The following is a 19,608-nucleotide window of genomic DNA, read 5'->3' as shown; positions in this document are numbered from 1 at the left end:
AACCTTGGTTATTGGTTTAGCGGCGGTCATGATTGTGAGTAACGCAGGAAGTGAAATCAAATCTTCCGCCAAAAGAAGTGTTCCAAATTATTAGTACATCGAGAAAAATACGCTATCAATATAGTTAACTTATTAAATTGATACATACATTTGTATGTGTTAAAGTAAATGCTATCATGTTGATCAAAGTAAAGGTAAGAGCATCTAGCGATTATTATCGTTTAATTTCAGGTTCCTATATAGACGACAACGTTCAATGGTTAGCTCGACAGCTAGCTAACGATAGCTGTTTCGTCAGCCTAATTTTCAAAATAAGTAACGTTAACAGCTAATGCACTCGCATGTAAATTAGCCATATAGCACTAGATGGGTTGCTGTGATAGTATGTGTCCAAAAATTGTATTCACGTGGCGTTATTGAAGTGAACCCCGTTGTAATGTTACAGTAAAGTTAAGGCATGTTTTTGCATCAGCTGCGCTGAGCAGTGTCGCTTTTTTCGGATATTAGGCTAATGTAAACAGGCATATAGCACTGGAATTAGACCTGTAACGTTACTGTTACACCTGGTCAGATTGCAAACGTTTCTGATTTTATTCTTTCAGACTCTTACTGGAAAGGAAATAGAAATTGACATAGAGCCTACAGATAAGGTATGTTAAACATCGGGTCATGTATTATCCTCCATGGTAACTGTTAACGTTATTCCGCAGTTTTTAACTTGTCTTTTGGGTAGGTTGAAAGGATCAAAGAGAGGGTGGAGGAAAAGGAAGGAATTCCTCCCCAACAACAGAGGTTAATCTATAGCGGGAAACAAATGTAAGTTGTGAAGCATTATTGGTGTTTTGAAGTGGTATTCATGTAACTGTAAATGACTAAGATCTGTCACCTACATAGTTATGTAGTACCTGTCAGAATGTTCCAGTTAATCATCCCGTTTGAGTCATATGCTTTTCTAACCCCGCTTTCACAGGAATGATGAAAAAACAGCTGCCGACTACAAGATCCAGGGAGGATCTGTATTGCACTTAGTTTTGGCCCTGAGAGGAGGCCATGTCTCCCACTGTCCCAGCTCTGCCCCGTTATGTGTGTAATCTTCCCCTGCTGAGGGTGTGCCAACCTTGAAGTTTCAGTCACTACTACTACCTGCTTATGCCACAGGAGCACTAAGGAGTGCATCTTAGAACTAAGATGTGGCAGCAGCTGATCTCCAAGCAAATCCACGGATGTCCCGCAATAGTGAAATCTTTCGTTCTGATTATGTCGTGGTCACCACCTGAAGTTATATTTGAAATGTGTGAATGATGGTTATGTACAGTGTGATAGAACTGGGGCTACTTGCCTGTGAATAAAAAAACAAAACAGAAAATGTCACGTATATTGCATCTTGAAGTGTAGGGCTGTCTAATGTAAAATTGCACTTAATGTTACTGACATGATTATTGATACTGAATACTGAAGGTGACCAAAGTTTACAATAAACTTTATTTAAAAATGACTCAGGACAACAAATCGAAACTCACTTCAAACAAAGAAATATTCGCTTTCCAATCTCCCCTGGTTGTGCCAATACATAGTGTCCATCCACATCACTTTTCAGAATGATTCATACATTTCCCAGTCCCATATGCGTACACGTGCATGAGACTGGTTGTGCTTTATTACTAGAAGAAAACTGGGTCCTCTGTACACACTGACTGTACAGGTTCCATAAAGGGATTTGACTGCTGTTAAAAAACACTAAGAGTTACTGTATCCCCAAAGGATTACACTGCCTGGCCAAAAAAAGGATAGTCATTCGGATTAAAATTAGCAAATGATCAGGGCTTGTATCAACTGGGTCAATTGTGAAAGTGAAATTGTGGTTAAGGGACTAAAAGGAGTCATTTTCAGACATCAAAATTACTGAGCCTAAAGGTACTGTAAGTGATTTCTAACCCATAACACTCGCACACCGTCACACTAGGCAAATATCCTCACGATCTGCTAGCTGTCAATTCTCGGAGTCCACTTAAAAAAAAAAAAATCTTCATACACAACCTTGACTCAATGCACTGAAAATAAATGTGGAGTAGGCATGTCCACCCAATCATAAGCAAACTGGAGTTTTTAGGGAACATGAAGGGATGGGTAAGCTCCCTCAGTTGTGTTTGAAACAAAACAAGATTTAACCCAGCATCTCATTGTAACTCTTTGAGGTGTGTTGGACACGAAGACACAGTGGTGCAACTCTCCTGATGTCAAGACCTCTGCAAAAAAATGGTTACTCTGGATGGTGACGTTGCATAAAGTTGTCAAAACAGTGCCAGGGCAAATACATGTTGTAATCAAAGTTGAAGTCGTTCAACAAAATGGGTTTGTGACTTTTTGGCCAGGTAGTGAACTTCATTATCTGAACTGAAAGGGCCATCAAAACACTTGAGATAAAAAAAGTGGAAATCATTTTGTAACCGTTTAAAATTATGTGGAAGTTGGATTTGATGGATTTAGTGTGCCAATATGAAAAGTTTTTAAATACTGATATGTCACAAATCTGGTTTGTAATAGAATGATCGGTTTTGGTTAAAATGTTGTCCTAGCAACCCTGGTAAAAGATTAAAAAGTGAACTGATCCAGTGAGGACCGTGCACCAGGTTTAGTGTTCCAGCAAGTATACTGGTTGGGGGTTTATCCCACCAACTCAAGAGGGTCAGTCTGCCATCCTTAAATAAACTTACATCAACCAAAATGTGAGAAAATGTAATTCCATGTAGCACTTTAGATGGATAGTAGCCCTTAAAGGGGCTGAAAAAAGAGGTATACAAAAACGTAGGTAAGGCATTCAGGGATCGTGATCATGTGGCTCTACCTGACCAATGAGCAGCAATGTTCTCTGGACCAGGAAAAGAAGTTATAATAAATAGTGGAGTTAAAGCTGTAGCATCGTCAGTGGGGTAGGTTGTTAGCAGTGCCAGGGAGTTACATTCACAAACACAAGCACTCACAATATGTATGGCTTCAATGTACTCTAAACCAAAGATTATGAATTATAATCTTTGATTTAAAATGTTTTGGATGGAAGCATTAATTAAAAGACTAAATGTAATCTGCATTATTTTTTTCTTTAGCACATTCCTGACTGCCAATCAGGTTGGTGCAATCAGCAAAATGATGGCTTACGTTTAGATATACTGTATAGGTGTTACAAGTGTTTGCCTAAGTGGTAATGGATGCAAAGTCCTCCTGATTTTGATTATTAATTAGACACAGGCATGGAGGCACTGTGGGGCTCTGCAGGTACAGTCACGAAAATTACACTGCTCATAAGGGGTGGAGACTACATTAACAGCCTGGTAATGTTACTCATACCTCAGGCTCCGTTTTCACTGGAATTATAGAACTCCACCTCTTCCAGATTTCTGTGTTGGAATGGAAACCAGCTGGACCAATTTCATTATGACATCAAACAATGCTCAACGCTGAATCAGACCACAAGAACCGCACTGAAATATGATGTATAGGAATGCCACTTAAGATGTCCGCTGGCAGTACAGGCCAGTGACTGTATCAGGTCAGGTCAAAAGAGCATGTGGTTAAACCACCAAACAAAGCAACCAACCAGTATTTCACAGAGCTGCCAAAGAGAGTCTGCAGAGAAGCCCCTCTTGCTGGGGTGAGAACACAGAGTGACCGTGCGCAGACAGACAGGGAAGGCAGCTCACTGCCATGCGGGAGCAGGGAAGGAGTCGATCTGAAGCATGTCCTGACACACAGAGCCTTGTTTAGAATATTGCACACGAACTCGCATCTTCAGGTTCACCTGGCAGGATAAAAAAATAAATAAAATGAGAAAAAAACGGTTATTAGGGCCAGTGAGAAAAAATGTCATTGTTACTGGATGTGAAGGGTGGTGTTTAGAATACATTCATTGTTTATTCAGGATAGTTGATAGAAATGCACACTATTGGACCCTGGGGCTCATGTCAGCGCCCCCTACCTTTTCTCCCTGTTTATGTTCATTAGTGTGTGTTCTTTGCTTTTGTGTTTCTGGTCCTCCTTGCTGGTCTTGGTATTTCACATTGTTTGTATGTATGTATGTATGTATGTATGTATGTATGTATGAATGAATGAATGAATGCAGGCTTGGAATTTCACCATTCTGGGGGCAAGGCCACTTGGCCTTCAGTTGGGCATATTTGGTGGGGGGCACAAAGGCCACATGTCAGGGCACCAAGGCCAAAGTTAACTCAGTAGTAGGCTATAAAAATAATCAAAGTTTTATTTAGCCTATTCACTGCAGTAGACCTGCATCACTGTATGAAACATTACAAAAACATGAAACATGACATATTACACAGAACTGTAAATCATCTGATCATCTAATATTTACAGATATCTAGGCTATATATAACATTTATTTTATATTTGGCCTGTTATAAAATCATGTATTGAACAATTTAACCACAGCTCAGCTTTAAGAAACTCAAATAGCCTAGATGCATGCTTAGCATTTTGTGATCGTTAGGCTAAGGCAGGCACGTGCAGAGAAGGGGGGCTACAGGGGCTCTAGCACCTGCCCTTTTGCCCCTTTGATGTCCAAGTGCCCTTTTGACAAGACCCGTTTTTACTTTTTAAAATGTGTAATACTTCCGCTAGTTTCAACGTGAATATTCGCTAAAATGTCTCATTAATAGTTTGTGAAATTAGAAATGTACAAAAATAAAAATGTTCTGTGTTAATTGAAATGCCTTGCGGCCACCAATCCGTGACGTCATACATTCAGTGAACTCTCAGAAGGTGCACGCAGGCACAGTGCTGCAGGAGACGTTTGGGAGCACGGTAAGGTCATTTGGCAGTTAGCCTATCTGAACATGCAATAGTATTCAGCTTAGAGATAGAGAATAAAAGTTGTTTCATTTTTAATGAAGTAGGCTATCAAACCCGTTTTAACCATGTCATGGTCCATCCATTTCAATAACCTGGCAGCTTCGAAAATCTAAGGCTGAACGTTCATAACATATTCTGTTTAGGTTACTATGTTTTAGTAGCTTAGGTTAGTAGACCTAGTTAATAAAACAGAGTAGACAACCCTTTTCTAAATAGTCATAAGCCGACGACATAGGCTACTGTAGTTGTTTAACTAATCCAACTCCACACGTCGTTGTTTACAGTAGGCTACATTACGCGTCATTTCACTCAGTGGCCACACGCACAGCACGTGAATCTGCAAGACACCAGCTTGCTAATGGTGGTAGTTCACTGTGATAAACATTAAAATTATAGCCTGACAAGCCAGACTAGGCAATAACATATTTGCTGCCGCTAGGGTGCGTCTAGATTTCTAGGCTATTAAAATTAGCTTTGAATTTAAATCAATAATATGATCTCTGTGTAGACAAGAACATTTTGTTCCATGTGCTCTTTTTTTTTTTAAATTTGAGCCCCTGCCCCTTCAAAGGTCTCTGCACGCCCCTGGGCTAAGGCTACTTTCACAAACTCAGTCAGCTGTCCTCTGATTTACCAATATCTAGGCGATATTGTAACATTTATTTTGTATTTGGCCCGTTATGAAATCATGTGGAACAATTTAAACACATTGTAAAACTTAAAGCCCAAATTTGGAGACATCCATGCATGTCGAAATTTACTGCAAATTCAAAACGTCTGATATATGGTTTGTCGTGCGTTAAAAGAAGGGTTCGTGAAGTATTCCACCGAGATGAATGGGTTGGGAGATCATGGGACGCAAAACCTTCAGTAGAATGTATGATTAAATTGAATTAAATTATTTACTTTTCTCGCGAACCGTTCAACTCAGCAATTATCGGGTAACATCGTTTAAAAGCTGAGAAAAAGCTCTTTCATGTGATACTTGTGATGTCTGTGTGATGAATAGGCTACTTCGCGAGTAGTTCAACTGAGATGAATGGGTGAATTTGGACGCACTTTCTTTCTTGCGCTGTCACTTTCTCCACTGCGTAAAAGACTAAATTAATTTGCGCTGTGAATGCTAAGATTATTTTGACAGGCCACAGGCTAAATACAAATCGCTATTAGTAGGACGCAAAGCAGAATATTGAAAGAAGGGGGCACCTAGGCCACCGTGGCCTGTCTGATTTTCAAAGGGGCCTCACGGCCAATGCAAGAGAAATTCCTACCCTGAATGAATGAATAATATGTCAAATTGAAAAAAAGTAAAAGAACAAAGAAATGCATCCCATAACTGGTGAACACTTACCTTGTTGGGGTTGCTGAGGAAAACAGTCTGAGTCACAGGACCTGCACCCTGGGCTGGGATGAGATCACCACTCGGAGCCTTCATTTGCAGCTGAACACTCTAAGGAGAGGACAGAGAAGAAAACTGTCAAAGTCTTTGTCCTGGCATCTGATTTATATATATATATATATATATATATATATATATATATATATATATATATATATATATATATATATATATATCACTGATTCTTGAGATAAGGGACAAAAGTGACAAACAAAAAATCGATACTACATTAATTTGAATTGGATATCATCATTAACATAGATCTCATCTATCATGCCTGAAAAGGAACAGGTTTTTTATTAACCACTTTTTATGAAAATTGACATTTACTGACTTAGTAACTTGTCATTTGTCAACTCCGTCTGACACATGAAAATATGTTTTTTTGTGTGTTTGATCAATTCAACAACACTGTTAAGTCTTTAAGTGTGTAGAAATGGTGTGCCTTAGCAAGGTTTAGTGATAAATTGCATTGTATACACTTTTAATATCATTTTACATTGTTTTGGAATAAGCCATTTTAAATTACCTTAATTTAGTTTACTATTTTTTAATTTTTAATATATACAATTAGTGGTTTTGTGCACACAAGACACTGATGCATGTAGATAAGTTGGTGTTTTAATGTATGAACACACTCAATTGAATAAAACAAACATATTTATTTTATAAAAATGAAAAACCTCCATCTTACGGGGTTGACACACAACTGACGGTGTTGACAAACTAATCGAGAATCAAACTGATTAAAGATATTTACCTAGTTTTGACATGGCAGTATCAAGGGAAAGGGTATCAAACTTCAAACAGAGTTTCTACAGGACCTCAGGCAAACAAGTTCTATGATTTGCTCCAATTTCTCTCAGCAAGTAAGTAAATCATAATTGCCTTCGGTGTAGAGCCAAGTATTAGATATTTATATATAATAGTTTGTCTAACCTGCGGGACTTGGGGATTGGACAAGAGGTGTTGAACATGCCTACGCTCTATGAAGTCCATAACATTAGGGGCTATGGCATAGAGCTCCCTGGTCTGGTTTGCTTGGAGGAGACAAGCTGTCACTGTCAGTTTTAAAATCTTTCACTGGACAGAAACAGACATCCCTCCTCCTAGCCTAGTCGCCTGCTGTAGTTTTACTGGTAACCTTGCTATTTTATAGTTGTATCAAGTAGCTTAGTTGACTTTACATTCTCCTATGTGGGTCTAACACTTCAGCCATTTGGAACAGAAGAACACACCAGAATAGGCCTGCTTAGTAAGCAGGATTTGATGGCTGCATTGCAATTCAATGCGGAAGTAATCCAAGTATTCAGAATACGTTACTCAGATTGAATACGTTACAAAATACATATTTGGACATGTATTCTGTATTCTGTAACAGAATACTTTTTGAAAGTATCCTTCCCAACACTGTCTACATTTCATGAGTCCCATGCGCTTTCCCACCAGTGGAGCTAGTTGGCTAGTTGATCAAACTTTTGGCAACTTAAAAAAAAAAAAAAGCTTAACTCCAGACGCGATTCAAAGACCGCTGTTTTCCAGCACCCATCTTCGTTTTCAAGTAGCAAGGAATTCACGTGGAACCGTCGCAACTCTGTCATCATTATGTTAAGCCCGCCCACTGACTCTACACACAATATGATTGGCCTGATCGAAGTTTGATTTTTCCAGCTCACAAGCCAACAGAGAGTTGCTAGACTACCCTGGCTGCAAATTACATTTGCTGCTGCTAGGGTACGTCTAGATTTCTAGGCTACCCTCCTCCCATATTTAGGGTGAAAATTTGCAGTAGGACCACAAGAATAAAAAAACTCAACTTTCACATCTTGGTGTTCTATATCTACATCAATGGACTTTCCTAACCACCAGTGATCATCATACACCACTGCCAGCCAATCCCCTATCTCAATACTGTTGATAATTATATCAACAGTAGCACCCCCAGGATCTTTCAATGGCTCCTCTTCCATTTCATCCACCAAATCTTACAATTCATCGACCGAATCCCCTGCTTCTCCCAACTCGTCTTCCATCTCCTGCATCAACATGGCCAATGGACGGCTCTTCCTGGCCCTAGCATCAGTCTGCTGCTCCTCTGAGCAGTCTCTTATACAAAGAGTAGCTGGGGGAAAGCATTGGCTATCCAATGGCTCACTGCAAGAGCATGATAGTTGTCTGTACCTAACACTAAACTGGCGAAGCCTATGAAGAAGCCGATACTTTTTTAGAACCTTGCCTGATACACTGCAAAAAATCAAATCTAACCAAGTGCTATTAATCATATAATAAGATCAAAAAATCTATTTGGTATTGTTTCTAGTATGAAAAGACTTACCTAGCGCTCTCTTGAAAGATCATTTTGACTTAATTTAAGAAGACTTTGACTTATTTTAAGGAATCTTATCAAGACAGATTTACTTAACGCACTGGCAGACAAATTGGCTTGCTTTTAGGACAAATTTGCTTCACCCACTGGAAGAAAATGTGCTTATTTTCAGGATGAGATGTCTTAAAATAAGTCAAACATTTCTTAAATTAAGTCAAATGATTTCATGAAAAAGCGCTAGGTAAGTCTCTTTATACTGAAAACAATACAAACTATTTTTTTATCTTGATATAAGATTAATAATCTTGGTTAGATTTTATTAGATACGCAGTTTTTGCAGTGCAATGCCAGTTGTCTGTGACCTGATTTTTCAAAGGCTCATTTCTGTGCCACATGAGTTGTATAATTCCTTCTCAGCTCTTGTGGAAAAGAAGATATCTCCTAATGTTGCGAGTTCCAATTTTGGCTTCCCGTTATTATCCTCTCTGTTTCTGTTCATGAAGAATCTACAATCATTTTATCTTTTAGTTTGACATTTGACTTTTCTATTTGAGGCTTCTTTTTCCGCCATTCCTGCTTTCTTAGTATGTGTTGCTCTTTTGTTAATTTCTTAACCTTTTCTTTCAACGCTTTTATCTCCCCTGCATGTATTTTCCTGTTTTTTCTCCTCTCTCAGCTGCAAGGGCACGCTGGGTTGAAGTAGGCTCCTCAACAGCCTGGTCCAGAGGACATTCCGGTGGGGTGTCTATTTCATTTAGCCATCTATTCTGCATAGCTCTGGACCTTTTCTTTGCTTTCCTCCAATACTTTCTGCGGTGCCTTTTTGCTCTGGGTCCTAATTCTCCTACTTGTTTTACTTTTTTGTTTTGGTCCCTGTCCAACATGTCAACACCGTAAGACAAAATATCTGACAGAGTTGACGTCTGACGGAGTTTACAAAACAACATGTCTTTTTAACTTAATCATGTGTAGTAGATGGTAGCCATTTTGCTTTTCCTCAGTTGCCAGCTGCCACTAAACTAAACCAAAATACCAACTTTTATTTCAAACTTCTTGATTGAATTCAGCTCTACTTTGAAGACAGTGTTGATACATGAAAGCTGTGACCACAGGGATTTCAACTTGTTTGCTGAATATTTATTTTTTAAAAAACACTTAAAAGACCATGTGTTGGACTGCTGCATCCATCAACAGAAAGAAGTCAAAGTGGGTCCTCAGGGTTAAAGCTGACCAAAATATGCCTAATTTATTTCGAATTTGAAAAATATCTGACGGAGTTGACATGAATTGAGGACAGATTTTGATCGGCTGTTGTTAATGTATAAAATAACGCAATGTTGACTAAGTATTTTGTGATATTTTATTAAGCCATCCAATTAACCTAATAATCATATTTGTGCATTTTGGGCATTTTTAAAACACTTTATTTTTGCAGTTGGATACTGTAACCTCTGCGGAGGACGGGTTCATTTGCATGGGCTTTCATAGTACAGTGCTGGTATTTTATGAAATTACTATGAAATAATATAAATATAGCCAAAACTAAGAGTCTAAACATACACAAGTCTTTCATATCCAACTTTTAAAGCCTTTTAAATGAAATAATGTATTGTTTTTTAAGGGAAATTGCAACATTTTGATGGGGGACATGTTTTGTCCCTTATCTCAAGAATCAGTGATATTTTAATTATATATATATATATATATATATATATATATATATAACCTGATTCATATGTCAGAAGTGGAAATGCTAAGGTACACACATGCAGAACAATGGATTTAATGATGTGTGGCATGACCAAATGTGAGAACAGAAATGAAAGACAAACACAGAAACGGAAAAGAATGCTCTAATTCAACAGACCTTGGGTACAGCCACTTGTAGAGTGAAACTGCTGATGTCTGTGTCTGAGGAGTTGAAGGCGGTGAAGGTGACGGTCACTCCCGTATCGGTTTTCTTGTCAGTTTGTAGCTTTAAACTCAAGTCATTTTTCTCGTACACTGTAACAGTTGGTGCTGCAACCAACAGAGCACTGGTTAGGCAATTCTATCAGCCAAATAAAGTAGGCTGAAGGCTGATTTTAGAGTAGCAGTCTTTCTCACCTGGAATGGGGTCCAGTCCGCCGAGCAAGTCCAGCAGGTCTCCGCCTATGTTGGTGCTGGCAGAGCTGGGGGCTGTGGTGGGCTGCAAGGGCTGGGCCGAATCCCCCAGCAGACCCAGCAGATCACAAGCCTGTCACAAAGCAACAGAGGAGCTCATCACAAAGTCTGTGCAAGCTCAAACAAAGAAATAAGCAAGCTCTGTGATATCTGCACGAGTGTGATATGAAATAAATAGTAGATTATTAAGTGTACCTGGTCTGTTGTCTCCTGAGGCCGGTCAGTTTCTGCCTGTTTGACCTTGACCAGCTCAGGCTCTTTAAACCCTGCTGTGAAGTCTCCATTGCTGTGGCCTGGTGAGTTCTTGTCAATCACAGGCATCCTCTCCAACACAGCAGCCCTGAAAGAACAGCCCTTCATCACCACACTGGGCCAATCTGGCAACCACAGCTTAAGACCAACAGACTAGTGGAGAATAAGAGCAGAGCATAAATACTGGGAACATGGTCTGAGATCAAAAGAGTTTAGAATTTTTAGTAACTGTACCATCCACTCTCATCTCTATGTTTAGGACATTTCCTAAACATACAGAAAAACAACTATACTACTCCCTCCACTGCCTATATTGCCATTTAGCCTTTGTAAATACAAAGACATTACACCTTTTTCTCATGAAAAAAGTACACGCTTCTGTTGAATGGTCACAATCCTGTAGGTACAGTACCTCATGTGATCGTATTTCTTGAACAGCGCATTGTACTCCACTGCCCTCTGCTGGAGTTCCACGTCAATGCAGCTACCGTAAATACTGACGATGCTCCTTATACGACTGTCAGAGTTAGACAACACAAATGGATGTGTGAGACAGAGAGAGAGACAGAGAGAGAGATAAAGGGTGGGGGGTGGGGGAGAAGTGCATACGTAAGTATTAATATTGTTCCTCATGTTGCTAAACTGTAATGTCAGCACTGATTGACACACAGAGCGCTCTCATGGGCTCTCCCCTGCTCCCCCAGCGTGACTCACTCCACATTGTTTGTGATGCGCGTGCTGAGCTTCATGGTGGCTGTGAGGGCAAACGCCCTGGTCGCCGGTGACGACATGTGAGACTGCAGTACCGTCTCCAAGGCATCCAGCACGTCATCCTCCGTCACCTGGAAGTGGACAGTAAACACGCCGGCCATCAGTGCTTTCACATCAACCATGACTCAGACGTCAGTACAGATATAAGCATTCTCTTCCCAGACAGAACAATCAGTAGTTCATGTATCCTTGGCAACGAGTAATGCAGTCATGCCTGCCTTTTTTGTCTTCCTACTTCCTCCTCTCTGTTTTGCTGCCTGTAGTGCTTGTTCTGTGCTCTGGGGCTTACCTGTACCGGCTCAGTCTCCTCACATTCCCCCTTCAGCAGCAGGTCCCCATACTCGCCAATACACCAGCAGGCCACCTGCACCAGAGATTGCTGGAGGGACCAACACACACACACAGTTGACAAATACTGATTAAAATAGCAATACAGAATTATTCTCGCGGGTAAAGGGGTCATTACGTTCTTTAGACATAGATAAGTAGTAACCCCACCTTCCTATGGGTTGCAGAAGAGGATCCTGATCAGACACTACCAATTACTACTAACACACACACACACACACACACAATGTGACAGACCTACCAATTACTACTAACACACACACAGACACACACAATGTGACAGACCTGTGAGATGTCGGTCACCAGTGCCCTGTAGAGCTTGTGAACAGTGTAGGAGTGCAGCTCGGCAGCCGTGGTGATGAGCTGGATCAGGTTGGGTACCGTCTCATCCCTGACATCGCCCCCTGCCTGCACACAAACACGCCTTCCTGCTAAATGCATCATCTCATAAAGCAGTCCTACAGTCATCTCAAACTCTACGTGGATTTAGTTGAAAAACATTAGCTGTTTTTAGTACAAGATCTTCAGTCCACTGGAGTTAAAAAATGGTTACAAAGGCACATAAGGACCATTTGGGAAAAGAAGCTTCAGCATAATATCTTTAATAACACTCTGAAGCAGTTCAAAGCAAATAATAGTTCAACATGTGCTAGGTGGGGATTTCTATACTAAATGGAGGCCATGTAAACACCCAAACTCGACTGTGTGTCGTGCCATTTAACTGGTGGTGATGTGACACAGAGAAGTACTTCCTCCTGATGGGGGCATGCATGTTGAGTGGCTGTGCCCTGGTGCAGGGGGGTTATATTTGGGTATTTACCGTGGTGAGGACATGCAGGATGGTGTCAATATGCCAGCGCTGAGAGGGCGCGTACCTGACGAGACACAGAGATAAGACAGAGACACAGAGAGTGGGGTTCAGCTGTGAGGCCTACATAAACACACAGGCAGACAGACAGACACATAGGCTAAATCCCAATCTCTCACCTTACACACACACACACACACCTTGATGCACATTCACGCTAATTTCGTGAGGGCTTAGGGCTGTCCCACTGCGAAATTGTGAAGTGCTTGAGGGCTCGCTCGCACCCTTTCTGTGCCCTTTTCTGTAAGTCGGCATCTACGATCACCTTACTCAAGGGAATTACCTACAATTTATAGCGTTGAAACGTGAAATACGGGGTTATCCAAAGGGAGGCTGGAAGCTTGAAAAAACATCAGTAAACAACTGCCTTAAAACTAAACGTGTTTGCGACACGTTTTTTGCGTTGTCAGTATAATGATCGGTCACAGGTGCTGTCCCATTCCTGTTATTAGCGTTTTGAACCCTTACACGCTCGCAAACTTGATCACTTACGACTGATGTCAGTTGTGTGTGTGAGGGTTCAGGGCTTAGACCTTAGGGGGGACATTAAGATTCAGCCATAGAGAGCACACCGCACCATGCATGGAGAGACCGTTAGGGTGCCGAGCGGCACTGCCCACAGCTGCACAGACAGACAGACAGACAAGTCCAGTCTAGAGATGCTCAGTCAAGTTGACAACACTGAGGCTGCATCGAGAGACACTGGCAGTAGTGTGCATTGCCAACATCGAACAGTAACGGTCACGCAGATATATAAAAACAAACACAAGGAAACACAGGAACCAGAGTCAAAGAGGCAAGTGGAGAGGGAAACGAGACCACAGTACCGGTCGGCAGCAATGAAGATGCCCGAGGTGGTGTGCGCTCGCAACTCCAGGGGGCAGCTGGAGAGGAAGAGGAGGAGCTCCTTCATCAGGGAGCGAATGTTCACCGCTGACACCAGAGCCAGGGACAGCTCGAGAGCCCGACTGGAGGAACAAAGGACAGGTCATCATATTCATGTGGCAGGATGCCTTGTTTACAATACATTCCGGCTAAATTTGGGAAAATTATTTAAATTGTACACACAAGCATGCACGCACGCACGCACGCACGCACACACGCACACACACACACGCACGCACAAACAAACAATTTCTAAGGAGAAAGACCCTCATCATACCGTTGCACAGATGCATCTTGGTCCTTCAGACAGTCGACAATGGTGCCCCTGTGTCGCTGAACAGCATTGTGGTCTGTCTGAACAATCTTCTGCAGTGACGTCATAGACACATAACTGTAAAAAGATTTTGAGAGAGTGACAGAGTGAATGCAATAAGAAGACACATGTAATGTATAATTAATAGGGCTGTCAAAAGACACAATCGCCCAATCTTGTTGTGATTAACTATGATTAATTTCTTCCTTTCGCACTGATGATGGTCTGAATGGGACTGAAATGTTTTGCATTTTGGTAGCACTTTGCACTTTTCATCACTGGTTGGATAAAATTTGCATCGGCAACATTGGTGTGCGAGTTCTTTCTTGACTGAAGGACTGATATACTATTTGACCTGGAGTCATATGGTGCGATACCCTGTTTGCCACATTCCTTATAATGGAATTATGTGGAATCAACATGGAAATTAAAATGCTATTGTTTGACTTTGAACACAGACTCTACACAGAACAAGCTAACATATTTATAATAAAACACTACAGTCATTGACTGTTTAAAAAGCATAATAATAAACAGTCATGTGAAAATCTGTTTTCTATCTAGAAATTGCATTGCATTTATATTCAAAACATAATTCTGATCCATGTTGTGTCAAAGAAAAAGTAGAAGGCTAGACAAGAAAAACTTGCTAGGTAACATCAACTCTAGAGGGAAATAATCTCATTGGTCCAGAGTCACAGATAAAATCAGAGGACGGATAAAGCCGTCTGTGCCGACAGCACAGCACAAACAAAACATTAGCCTTCACGCAGACCTGGGGGCAAACCCTGAGCATCAGGGCATGCAAAGAAATGACTGTATATTTACCGTATATTTCTGTCATTATTTAGAAGAAATCTACCCAATATATTCACAGCAAGAACCTGAAATATGGAGAAAAAAGGAAGGTGTTAAAATTGGCCACAATCCGCTTTAAAAATAATCACAATTTCATCATTTCAAAGCCTTTCTGCATCTCTTTACAAACACTAAAAATACACAAGTGTTATGCAGTGGGGATCTGTAGTGTGTCAGTGGGATGATGTCTAATGCACTATGTTGCAATAGATCAAAAGTTCTATAGATTGATAGATACTTTGTTAAAAATGTTGGATACAAAAGGTATACATAATAGTGTTACATTGTACCAGTGTCCCGTACATAGATTATGCCTTGTCCTAGACTAAAAGCTTTTATTCAATGGGAATCTTTACTGATGTTCTCTTTTAGTCTCAAACTAAGCTTAAACCACATACAGAAAACTGGCCCATAGAATATTTAGGGTGAGGACTACCCAAAGCCGCTCTGGACCTTACCCTGAGCCCACTCTCTGACTTGATGTCCATGATGGTGAGCACAGTCTCGTACAGCACAGCACTGCCTGCAGTCTTGCTGCTGTCTGTGTTTGTAGCCACCTGCGGAGACACACCAAGAGTAAGGAAAGGCACAGAGCCCAAGACCTTCTGAGGCCTCTACTAACTGCCTGCAGTCTTGCTGCTGTCTGTGTCTGTAGCCACCTGTGGACACACACCAAGAGTAAAGGTCTGCGCCCTCAAAATAATTTTCAGAGTGCTTCGGGCAAGTGTTTATTGTTGCTAGGTTACAGAAGTTTTGATTGGTCATCCAGAGAGAAGTGACATTGATGAGCCCAGCGCTGTTCTAAAAGTTTAACAGATTTCAACGTTCAGCGCTCTGAGCGCTGCGGAAAAAAACTGTCAGCGACGAGGGCTTTTTTCCGCCGAGAGCGCTGAGCGCTGTGAACATTGAACTTCATAGGATTGTGACATTCTGAGGCCAAAATCAGTAAAAAGAAAAATACCTTTACTTCTATTACCGATGTTTAAGGTTTCTGCCATGGTATCAATTCAGTACTGGTATCGAAATACTTTGGCATGGTATTGTATCAAAGTAATTATTTTGACATCGCAACAACACTATTCTATATCAGAGATATTACTGATGTTTACAGACAGGAACAGACAAGCTTTTTCTCCTGTTCTGTGTCATTATGACAATGTGTGTCAATAGAAATCAATCGATCAATCTCTGTTGCAGTTGTTGGGTTTCAACAATGCTGTGAAGAACAGTCTGGACAAGACCAAACTAATCACAGCATCCCTGAAACACACACATGTGCACGTGTACATAGCCTACCTGAGCCAGCAGGTCATTCATGGCATCACTAGCCGTGTCATTATTGCGCCCCAGAATTCTTAACAAACGTAAGATGCGCACCTGTGCACACACACAACAGAAAAAGCGCATGAGAGTGTTGAGCCTTGAGTTATGGAAATTATGCAATATCCTGATTAAGTTTTTTCTTAACGTTGAACACAGCCCACCTGAAGAAAAGGGTCACTGATGCCAGCAACGTTGTGTTCTGGGGAGTAACCGGACATCACCAGGCCTTTCATGATCTGAACAAGTTCTGGTACAGCCTGGTAGCAATAGGAATGGACCATCAAACAGAAACGTGAAATATGTTACGTTACTCTCCATCTACAGTATCTACTTAAATTATCTCTCTCTCCCTCTCCCTCTCTCTATATATCAGAGTGTGTGTGTGTGTGTGTGTGTGTGTGTGTGCATGTGTGTAGTGAAGAATATCTGCTACCTTCCGACACTGGTCAAGGGTGTCTGGATTACGTTCACACAGCTCTGTGATGAGGACAACGGCACCATGCAAAACTCCTACAAGAGATAAAAAAAAACATTAGACACCATACACTCACTCATAATAAGCACACATTACATCTGTAAAGGTTGGTAAATAGCAACCATATAAGCACACACACACCATGATTCTTCTCAGACAGCAAGGACCGTGCTGAGGGAGTGAACAGCTCTCCCAGCTCTGGAACTTTCCTTACAATATGCACAGCACAAAGAGCAGCCTAAAACATAAACAAAACATTTTCCAACACTGACTGCACCATGAAATTGTTTACCATCTCTGTATGTGTCTGTGTGCAAGTGTGTGTATCCTGGCCACGTGATTGAGATGAAAGAGTTATTTACCTTCTTCTTGATGTAGGAGTTGGAGGCTCTGAGGAGTCGCTCGATCTCTGGGGCCAGGTCACGACACATCTCTGCTGAGCCCATACAGGCTAATGTGCACAGGGCCAGAGACTGGACATACTGGCTGCTATGGGACAGGTCACTGAAATAATCAGAAAGATAGAATTGGGAAGAATATTGGACATACCGTTAAAATTATGTGCATGTGTGTATATGTGAGGGAGAGAGAAATCAAGACAAAAGGTAGATAGATACATAGATTGATAGACTGATAGATAGATAGATAGATAGATAGATAGATAGAGAAAGAGATTGCGGGTGTCTGTTTGTGTGTGTGTGTGTGTGTGTGAGAGAGAGTATTTTAGTGAATGAAAGAGGCAAAAGACTTCTAAAAGTCTGCAAGGCACTTTCATGAACAATGTAAAGAAGCTTTAATAATTAAATAAACTGCATTAGCATCAGTTGGTTCTCCATGGCATTAGATGTTTTGTGATAATACATTTTGTGACAGAATATTCCTTTTCCTGAAGTCTGGGCCAAATATTTACAAGAATGAATGATAACAATTATCTCTAGAAAAAGTTACAGTTGTCATGCACATTTCAGGGACTCAGGGACAACTGTAACACTGAAGAGGGATAAAGTTACATTCTTACTTCTTGATAGAGTTGGTGATGAGAAGACTGGCATCCTGCTTTTCATCAAGAAGCATCATAGCACCTAAGTAACCAATGCGCTTTTCATTATACCTGGGGCTAGCAATCAGACGCACACACTCCATCTAAAAGAAAAAGGAAAGAAGTCAGAAAGAGAGGGGAGAAAGAAAACAAAGTAAAAATTTTGAAAACACAATCCACCTTTTCATACTCTCTGGCCTAAACCTGTCAAGCCTATTTGACCTGCGCAGTGTGCAGAGATGCATACCTGTCCAAAGTGTGCAGGGTACCCTAGCATGTGCACATAGAGGAGTTTGGCCAGGTTATGTGATCGGCTCCCATTGTCGCCCTGTCGAAACTGTGCTCGGATGGCCGCACATTCCCTCTGGATGACGCCTCGCTCCTCTCCCTGCGTTCGGGCGCTTCGGATCACTCGGATCATCTCCTGCAAACGCACTGATGGAGACATGTCTGCCTGTATGCAAGAGAGACACAAGTAAGGGGAGAACGATAAAATACATTGTACATGTATGGCCCACAAAACGCACTTGACAGACACTTTGGTCATAAGCTAAATCCATCAGACATAAGTCTCACCATGTTTAAAGCCCCGGCAGACAAACAGATCAATCCGTATCAGTATCGATTCAATAAGGTAGCAGCTAATGGATCTTGTGCCAGTCTAAAAAATGTCGTGGAGAAAACCCACGGTAGTGCTCGAGCATTTCCTGTGTTGATAGCCGCGAGGTCACAGGTGTACTTCCGTGGTGCAGGTGTAAGTGTAAACGATACACCTGAGCATAGCGGAGTCACTTCTCAGCAGTAGGCTTCTGTAGTCTAACAAGTGTCAGGTACTGGTAATATGGACGAAGCTGCTTTTTTAATTGTTAGATATAAAGGTTTGTAATATTTCGGAAAAGTGGTTTACTGACGTGATGCGAAATGTGATCCACAGACGATTGTTTTCAGTGAAGTCAAACTCGTAATGGCTGAAAACATCAGGGAAGCTAAACTAGCCATTTCTTCAATGGACAAATAATTTCGCCTGATCCTCACTGCGTAGTATTTTCTGTCAAGACACACATTAACGTTACTGTAACATCGAAAACAAACTGCAGCTGTGCCGTGTAAGTTAGCGACAAATGTTGATTTTATCCCACTGGACAAATGTAATTCTTCCCTCGCGATGCTTCGACCGTGACACAACGTTAATAGCATCACTTCAGTAAAATATACACCGACAGGATAAAGCTCAGATATTGAACAATAACGTTATGAACATGCACTAATGTTAACATATTTCTGTCGACTCAACCAAGTATTTCTTTCCTAACCTTGGACGTTAGCCGGGTTAGCTAGGTTATCTAAATGAATCTTACCTCGGAAATAAACTCCCAGGATGGGGGAGTTAATATTTTGGTGGTTTGTTCTCTAGATTATTCCCAATTATTATTCAAGTAAGTGATGCTGGTGGGGCGTTGTTACCTACAGAGGTGAGGTATTTATTTATAGCACATTTAACTAGCTAGCCATCCACCGTACACTGTAACACAGTGCAGCTATCCACGACAGCACAGCTCACACAGAGCCTCACAGCAGCACTAGCGCCACCAGCGGTCCCTTCAAAAATAGCAACCCATGTTTGGTGAGCTTCAAACTTGCATTATTAGAGCATATTTCTACATAGAAAAAATGTGTACATGTATTCTTTTACTGCTGCCAACATCACTAGGAAATGTAGAGTAA

At 41.1% G+C, this 19,608-nt stretch overlaps 2 protein-coding genes across 3 annotated transcripts; one reads left to right on the top strand and one right to left on the bottom strand.

The window, feature by feature from the left end:
- Nucleotides 1-30: 30 nt before the first annotated feature.
- nedd8l (NEDD8 ubiquitin like modifier, like) lies at nucleotides 31-1,495 on the top strand. Its single transcript, XM_042056770.1, has 4 exons — nucleotides 31-194; nucleotides 603-650; nucleotides 734-816; nucleotides 971-1,495. Exons 1-4 carry the CDS (start codon nucleotides 177-179, stop codon nucleotides 1,089-1,091), a joined length of 270 nt encoding a protein of 89 aa, XP_041912704.1. The 5' UTR covers nucleotides 31-176; the 3' UTR covers nucleotides 1,092-1,495.
- ap1g2 (adaptor related protein complex 1 subunit gamma 2) lies at nucleotides 1,464-19,440 on the bottom strand. Of its 2 annotated transcripts, none has more exons than XM_042056693.1 (22): nucleotides 19,242-19,440; nucleotides 18,131-18,337; nucleotides 17,863-17,987; nucleotides 17,207-17,348; nucleotides 16,986-17,082; nucleotides 16,803-16,879; nucleotides 16,531-16,626; nucleotides 16,343-16,423; nucleotides 15,505-15,603; nucleotides 15,017-15,072; nucleotides 14,153-14,266; nucleotides 13,818-13,958; nucleotides 12,943-12,997; nucleotides 12,408-12,530; nucleotides 12,064-12,153; nucleotides 11,718-11,845; nucleotides 11,416-11,520; nucleotides 10,947-11,091; nucleotides 10,695-10,824; nucleotides 10,456-10,607; nucleotides 6,215-6,313; nucleotides 1,464-3,796 (listed from the first exon to the last, which is right to left on the bottom strand). In XM_042056693.1, the coding sequence occupies exons 2-22, from the start codon at nucleotides 18,329-18,331 to the stop codon at nucleotides 3,695-3,697; spliced, it is 2,358 nt and encodes a 785-aa protein (XP_041912627.1). In that variant the 5' UTR covers nucleotides 18,332-18,337; nucleotides 19,242-19,440; the 3' UTR covers nucleotides 1,464-3,694. The 2 variants fall into 2 exon arrangements, with proteins under 2 accessions (XP_041912627.1, XP_041912617.1); XM_042056683.1 differs by lacking the exon at nucleotides 19,242-19,440 and adding an exon at nucleotides 18,460-18,983.
- Nucleotides 19,441-19,608: the final 168 nt, after the last annotated feature.

Source organism: Alosa sapidissima, chromosome 1 (assembly GCF_018492685.1).
Source record: "Alosa sapidissima isolate fAloSap1 chromosome 1, fAloSap1.pri, whole genome shotgun sequence".
Taxonomy (NCBI): domain Eukaryota; kingdom Metazoa; phylum Chordata; class Actinopteri; order Clupeiformes; family Clupeidae; genus Alosa; species Alosa sapidissima.
The sequence above is the reverse complement of the archived record's forward strand: the minus strand, read 5'-3'. Positions and strand labels throughout refer to the sequence as shown.